At 41.7% G+C, this 8150-nt stretch overlaps 1 protein-coding gene and 1 long non-coding RNA gene across 2 annotated transcripts in view; both read left to right on the plus strand.

Moving 5' to 3' along the window:
- LOC147737601 (uncharacterized) overlaps nucleotides 1-5938 on the plus strand; it is a 75165-nt gene extending 69227 nt beyond the window's left edge. Inside the window, exons 4-5 of the long non-coding RNA XR_015299841.1 lie at nucleotides 1384-1540; nucleotides 5754-5938. This is a non-coding gene — a long non-coding RNA (uncharacterized LOC147737601). The remainder of the gene's footprint in view (nucleotides 1-1383; nucleotides 1541-5753) is intronic.
- On the plus strand, nucleotides 2093-5760 carry LOC147737602 (uncharacterized). The gene has a single exon (XM_086936747.1). It carries the CDS (start codon nucleotides 2758-2760, stop codon nucleotides 4315-4317), a length of 1560 nt encoding a protein of 519 aa, XP_086792873.1. The 5' UTR covers nucleotides 2093-2757; the 3' UTR covers nucleotides 4318-5760.
- Nucleotides 5939-8150: the final 2212 nt, after the last annotated feature.

The raw sequence follows: 8150 nt of genomic DNA on the forward strand, positions 1-8150 counted from the left end.
AATCTTAGCTACTCGTCACACGCCACACACCTCTTGCCACTTGTTACTCACCACTCACTGTTCATGCTTGTTCGTTGCTATTCATCTCTGACAAGAGTACAAGGAAGAATGCTGGCAATCGTTCAGGAGCAAGAGCGGAATCCAGAGCTAGTCCCACTACAGACGGCAGATGTGGGCACTTCCCTCCACTCCTTGGCTTAGCTCTGTCTGCTCTGCTCAATGCTTAGTAAATACGTAAAATCAGGCGGCAGGCCAAGGCTCCTCTGTGCTCCTCTATTCTCCTCTGTGCTCCTCTATTCTCCTCTGTGCCCTTCTGCAGCCACCGCACCAGCAGCACCGCAGGCCAAGGCTCCTTTGACCTCTGCAGCGGCCGCCGCACCAGCAGCACTAGCAGCGCCTTAGCACCGCGGTACCGGCAGCGGCCGTTCCTGCCCCCACAGCAGATCCATAGAACTTAAAGCGCCCGCATAACAGGACGCGAATGAAGCTGGAGAAACTTTCGGGAGCAGGAACCGGTCACAAAACAAATGCGGGCAGTCGTCCCAGGCTCCGCTCCGCTTGCTCATCAACTCCCCCTCGGCTCGGCCCCTCAGCAATACTCGGTACGCTTTGCACTCAATGTCGAATCACAGGCCGACAACGACTGTGAAAACCAACAGAGGGAAGAATTGTGTGTTTCTCCCAGTTAGTAAAAAAACACAGCATAAGTCTTAGCTGCTTCTGCTGCACCCAGAGTCTTATGCGTCTTTGCAGTCTAATTTTGCTGTCTGGAAAAAAATGGTGCCCTGGTTTTCTGCACCCAGTGAATCCAGGTGCATAAAAACCTAACAACTGATAATCAGGTGGAATAAAATGAACACATGAAAGTACGGCTTCATTTCATTGCTATTGATTCATACTCTGGACCATATTTGAGGGATTGGTCTAGGCATAGTCCTCGCGGCCCATAATAGGTTTGCTTGAGGCTGAGGCCAAAACTCAAAAGTCAGGATACCAGATACAAGTAGGTGGTAACTCAGGGCAGGGGAAAATGCCTGTAGTCCGTGGGGGAGTCATTCCAGTCCCAGAAATCTGTATTACAAATTAATTAATAGTATATATTTTTATATTAGCTGTTTGGTGCCAGTCCATATGACTTTAATATCTGCCTTTGGGGTTCTATGTTACAACTTCATAGGGTACATGTATCCTTTGTGAGCTTAATAAAATGTTGAAAATTCTACAAATCCTCCCTCCTACATCCAAGTACTCTCATGCTACCATTCTACACTTTGCTCTGTCTGGAAAAACAGCTCAACATTTTCCAAATTCTGCATTAATTTGGCTTGTAAATTATATTTTTGGAAATGTACATGTATTAACTATTTCATTTTAATACTATAGGGGATTGAAATTACGGACGAAGAAAGCAAGATTTAGCAATAAGCAACTGAATGTCAGTGCCATAAGAAGGATTATTTTGAAACATTGAAGGACATCCAGCATTCTACGTTTAAATAATTTCCAAAAATCTAGGTGTGGCGAGGAAAGTACTATACCTGTAAGTGAAGTCTCTAATTTTGCATTTCATTAACCCAGAGCAAAACCATATCTGTGCACACAGCATCAGAAATAATGTTGAAAGACCACTTCAGCATCCTCATCTGAAATATTATCAGAAAGACAAATTGCCTCAGCATGGCAGAATAACGTTCATCTAAAGCATCATGTAATTCTAGAGAGGACGCACACACTGCATAAAAGAAAGTTATAACAAAAGGTATCTTCTGCATACCATCAAAGAAAAGATGCTGAAAGAAGACTCTGAAGCTGACACATTGACAAGCAAAAGATTGAAAAATCACCTTTGTTCAACAACCATTGTTAACCAGTTACACAAGTTTGAGACTATCTGCCTCTGGATAGAACACCACGGCCCACTCTGCTCACTCTTGCGAAAACCTTAAAAATTCACCACTTTATTGTGTTCATGACCATCTCAGATTGTTTCCTTTTTATTGTGTACTGTTCTGTAATTCTATGTAAATCGCCTCAACATTATCTGCTGTGCATGAGTGATATGTAAAACTGTTAATTATAAAAATGGATTAGATGAGCACCGTTGCGCTATAGGTAATGTAAATAAATCCTCGTCTTCAGAACTACAAACCTTAACCTTACACCAAACATAGAAAGGATAAAAGGAACTGATGTTCTGCGACTGGTGATCCACAATAGTACTGTGCATGTTCTAACACCCTCAGTTACTACCTTTACGTCAGTGCAAAAAGGTACTTATCAGTTTAATCATTAAATATCAGACCAACACCTCATTACTGCATTGCTAAGAACCTATACAAATAGATTGGAGAGAAACATCGGTCATAAAATAATTTACTGCCGGAGAGGCTATTACCTAAAGACTATTATCTACTAGAACAATTTCAACAGGTGTTACAGGACTGCTTCCAGACATATTTTGCTCAATTCAAGTGTTAAGAAGATTACACGCGATTTCTTTTAGAGATAAATGCTGAACAATATCTAAACAAGCCCGACTCTAAAATCAGGTTCACTCTTACCGTGGCATAATAGTAAGAGAAAACTAAACATAGAGATATTAACCCTAGGAATACACCTTCTGAAAACACGGACTGTTAGAACAAATTCAGTGTTCAAACCCGCCTCAATCAAGGCAAAATAACTGAAATTGGGGAAAAAAGTTACTTGTGCCAAAAAAGATACAGCTATAAATCTTATCTCACAGAATTTGACAGAATGCACACTGGGGGAAACCATTCTCAGTGCAATGTATGCCAAAAAAGTTTCAGGCGTAAATCTTATCTCACTGAGCATATGAGAATCCACACTGGGGGAAATCACTCTCCGTGCAAAGTATGCCATAAAAGTTTCAGGCGTAAATCTTATCTCACTGAGCATATGAGAATCCACACAGGGGAAAAACCTTATCAGTGCTCTGAATGCCAGAAAAAGTTTAGTATCAAAGCGAGTCTATATCGACATGCATTAACCCACTCTGTGGAAAAACTTTACCAGTGCGCTGAATGCCAAAAAAGTTTCAGCCGTAAATCTTATCTCACTATTCATATGAGAATCCACACTGGGGAAAAACCTTATCAGTGCTCTGAATGCCAGAAAAGGTTTTGGAACAAACCAAGTCTTTCTCGACATGTAATAACCCACTCTGGCAAAAAACCTTACCAGTGCTCTGAATGCCAGAAATGTTTCAGTCAAAAAAACATTCTCACTCAGCATAGAAGAGCCCACACTGAGGATAAACCTTACCAGTGCTCTGAATGCCAGAAATCTTTCATTTACAAACACAATCTCACTCTGCATAGAAGAATCCACTCTGGGGAAAACCCTTATCAGTGCTCTGAATGCCCAAAACATTTCAATTGTAAATCACTTCTAACTGAACATTTGAGATTCCACACTGGGGAAAAACCTTATCAGTGCTCTGAATGCCACAAATGTTTCAGTACAAAAAGGATTCTCACACATCATATAAAGATCCACACTGGGGAAAACCGTTATCAGTGCACTGAATGCCACAAATGTTTCAGTGAAAAAAGGAGTCTCACACATCATATAAAGATTCACACTGGGGAAAACCGTTATCAGTGCACTGAATGCCACAAATGTTTCAGTGAAAAAAGGAGTCTCACACATCATATAAAGATCCACACTGGGGAAAACCGTTATCAGTGCACTGAATGCCAGAAATGTTTCAGAGACAAAAGAAGTCTTTCTCAACATACAATAACCCACACTGGGGAAAAACCTTATCAGTGCTCTGAATGCCCAAAAGAGTTCAAACTTAAATCACTTCTAACTGCACATGTCAGATTCCACACTAGGGTAAAACGTTATCAGTGCTCTGAATGCGACAATTGTTTCAGTCAAAAAAACAGTCTCATTCATCATATAAGAACCCACACTGGGGAAAAACCTTATCAGTGCTCTGAATGTCACAAATGTTTCAGTCTAAAATACAGTCTCATTCATCATATAAGAACCCACACTGGGGAAAAACCTTATCAGTGCTCTGAATGCCAGAAATGTTTCAGTGACAAAAGCCGTCTCATTCATCATATAAGAACCCACACTGGGGAAAAACCTTATCAGTGTTCTGAATGCCACAAATGTTACAGTAAAAGAAATAGACTCACTCAGCATATAAGAACCCACACTGGGGAAAATCCTTATCAGTGCTCTGAATGCCAGAAAAGTTTCAGAGGTAGAGATGGTTACAAGCGCCATAAGAAAATACACCATCAAAATTATTCAGTGCTGTCTCTGGCTCGTACAGCTTAAAGTCCTCCACCGGATTTATGTGACTGGTCCTCGCCTGATTCTTATGGGATACTCTTTGGATGGGTTGTGTAAGCTTGGATGCGGCCTAACGGGCACTTTCCTCCATATACTCTGGGAGTGCCCGGCGGTTGTGCGGTTCTGGAGTCGAGTGCATGCTGTGATGAAGGAGGTCACGGGTGATGCGTTGTTGCCTGAAGCTAGGCGTTGTTTGTTGAATGTTTGGAAGCTGACTGATTATGATGTGGCGCAGACTCAGTGGGTGACCCTCGGGAATATGATTGCCAAGAGAGATATTGCACAGTTGTGGGGATCCATGAGACTGAACTGTCACGTACCATCAAGGACTTGGGTGAGGAAATTTTTAACCTCAAAAGAGACTTATCATCTGCAATTGATCCGACTATTTGGGATACCACCCTAGAAGAACTTAATGCAAAATCGGATCGATATAATCGTGAATTACAGGAAGGCAAGATCAGGAAGTATCGACGCGATACTATAGATTATAAATTAAACTAGGTCTACACGTGGGTAGAGATATATGCTAGGAGACTTGTTTTCCCACAAAAAAAATGACTTCAAGTGAAGAAAGTATAACTACAGACCAAGACATCTCTGCATCGCGACAACCCATAGCAAAATCACCAGCAATTCCTACCACTTCCACTGTAAATGCCTCTAATGCACAATCAGAGAACACCACAACAACAGGTTCTAAGCATTTCTGTATGCCACAGGTACATATTCATCTCCCTTTACGTGTTTGGTAGTCAGACGTAGAGCAATATGCCTAAATAAAATGTTCTGTTTTTCACTCTCCTACAGGTTTTTTATCGGGAGTTAAGTTAACCCAGTAGTAGCATACCATTTTCCACACTCATCCAGTCTACAGATGCATACATGAAATTGTGATCATACACAAAGTATTACATTAATTAGTATATCACGATGCTTCCTGTGCATTTTAATGATGATATTCTTGATGCTGTATATTCTTTTAGGGTTTATATTAACATTTGCATCACATAAGCATGTTATAATATGGTTTCCTCATGAGATTGAGTTTTCTCAGAGTTTGAATGATGAGAATTTTATGTGCACTGAACGCATTTAAACTGGGTCCGACATCATGTCCACGACATATTAGGCTTATATCTGTTTACTTGCATGGTGTATTTGTAATATGAGCGCAATACCCTTCAGAAGGTTCGATGTGATCAACATATGATGTGATGTGTTTTATGATTTATACCTGGTTATGTAGATTAAGCTTGCTAGAATACATATTCAGTTTTCAACTTTATTTCCAATGTACAATGTTTAATACCACCATATATCATTGTTTCCCCTTTAGTGTCTTTCACGTCCTAAATATCTCTTATAAAGCTGTAAATATTTTTCCACTTTGTACTGATTAGTTCTTCTGTATGTTTTAGGATTTCGCCCCAGCGGAAGGGTACCTCCGGGTCCCGAAATGCATTGGGCTTCGATTTTCAAGATTATCAACTTATATCATTCCGTGTATCACCCATGATCAATGTATTTGAAATGCCCAGAGACATGTAAAGACAATATACGTTGTATACAAAGTCTTATTTTCATGTAAACAGAGATTTTAATGTTCTTCAGAACCAATAGATAAACGTTAATATACATGAGTAGAATGTATTAATGTATACATGTTGCATAAAAGTTCTATGAATTAAATAATAGAACGAGAAACTATATAGTATTCATTGAGTATTGATTAATCTGAACAGTAGTTTTTCTCAAATTGTTGGAAAAAGAATTTTTCCAGTAGGAACAGTGCGCACTACAAGTAGGTTTTCTCCTACTTAGTTGTCACTTAATTTCTTGTGCTAGCCAACACATTTCAGTAGTGCTGCACCCTTAGATTAGGTAGTTTATAGATGCTCTTATAATTATATTCTGAGTGCTCCTCTTACATTTACATTCTGATCTCAGAGACCGCCCACGATCTTGGCATGGAAGGTGAATATGGACTGGTGCATGTTTAGAGAGAAGACAGTATATGTGGCGCGCGGCAGACCCAAAAAATGGGGGAAAGTCTGGGGCCAGTGGAACTCCTATCGTGGTGAAATATGTACACCTCCCTTCACAGACGTCTCAGATACTCCACCTTCCCCCTGAACCGACATTCCTACTAATGTTTCAGCTATAATGTTTCCTGGCTTGCAATTCCCCTTGCTTCCCCCCCCCCATCCCGTATTGCCGATTGTATCAAACTGATACGCATTTCCTTCCTCACAGGACGCTTCACCATTTGTAATGATTTTATTGCCTTGTTTAGTTTTTGTTCATGTTCAATTTCTGTTGTGAATGCCAGAAATTCCTATTTAATTGGCACAGCCTCACTAACCATAAGCGGCTCCATACTGATGAAAAACCTTATGAGTGCTCTGAATGCCAGAAAAGCTGCAGAGGAAAATGCTATCTCACCATGAGAAACTCCACACTGGAGAAAATCCTTATGCCATAAAAGCTTGAATCTGAAAGACAGTGTTATGCTTCATGAGAGATCCCACTCTGGGGAAAAACCTTATGAGTGCTCGAAATGCAAGCAAAGTTTTGGTTACAAATTACTTCTCACATGACATGAGCGAACTCACACGGGGGGAAAAAGCCTTATGTGTGTTCTGAATGTCAGATAAGGTTTAGTCTCGAATACTATGTTACTTCACATGAGATAATTTACACTGGACTAAAGCCTTATACAGTAGGGGAAAGCCAGAAACGTTTTACTCAGGAAGGAGATCTCACTAAAGGAGATCTCAGTGTAGCCATGTAGTGTTTTGAGGATAGGTTGCAGTGTTGGGGGAGTAGCTTTAGGGCAAGCAGAAAGGGCCAGTGGTTTGTGGGAACAGATGATGGCAGTGTTTTGGGGAAAGGGGCTGTGGTTTTCAAGGCTTTTGTGGTGGGGTTGGTGGCAGCGCTGTGGGGTGGGGTAGGGTGACATGGAAAAGGGCTAGGCTAGTCTAAGTCCTTTTTAGGTTTCGGCCTAGCGTACACTGCACAGCAGTGTCACGCAGCCAGAGTCCTTTTCTCAGGGGTTTTGAAAATGGACCTGGAAATTCAAATTAGCTCCTGTGTGTTATTTCCTAGGTTCATTTTCATTGGCCTTTGTATGCGTGTATTTTTAAAACAGAACACGCAATAGGCCATGGGCGGTCACGTAGCTCCGCCCATGGCCTATTGGTGTCTGTTACGCGCACCAAAGGCCATATATCTTCAATTATCACTGCCAAACACAGCCGAGATAATTGAAGACATATGCTTCGCTTTTTTTTTGTACAATAGCGATCGGGAAAGCGATCGCTTTCACTGCTGCTTGTTTAAGATGTCTGTGATGTGGACAGTGTGTGGAGGGTCGGTGCAGAAGCACGGACGTCCAGTGACCTGGTTCTGCGCTGCAGTGCAGGGAGTGCAGTGGCTCTGATCTAAAGCGGGCTGTCAGAGCTCTTGGGGGTCCCAGCCGGGTTAAACAAACAGTTCTGTCTTGATGGCAGCTGCTGGCAGCCAAGATGGTGGCTTTTACTGCCTGTCTGTGTTTATTAAGCTGCTGTGAGTGTACGAGGTTTGATGGGTTCAGATAGCTGCTGCGCTGGAGGGAGGCGGAGGCCCGGCTTGGGCTGACTCGTGTGAGCTTCTCCACTCCGGCCGTGCTGGGTGGGAGCTTCTGTCCGTCGCTCAAAGTGAGAGATTCTCTCGTGCGTTATAGGACTTAAAAATGCGTTTTAGATTTTACATCATGCTAGTACAGTGTCACTGCAGAGGATGTCACGCGCCTGATGTACAATTGGAATATATACTCT

Source organism: Lissotriton vulgaris, chromosome 1_1 (assembly GCF_964263255.1).
Source record: "Lissotriton vulgaris chromosome 1_1, aLisVul1.2, whole genome shotgun sequence".
NCBI lineage: Eukaryota > Metazoa > Chordata > Amphibia > Caudata > Salamandridae > Lissotriton > Lissotriton vulgaris.

Excerpts from the sequence above, each read along its gene's own strand:
- LOC147737602 (XM_086936747.1), top strand. The coding sequence starts at position 2,758 with ATGCACACTGGGGGAAACCATTCTCAGTGCAATGTATGCCAAAAAAGT.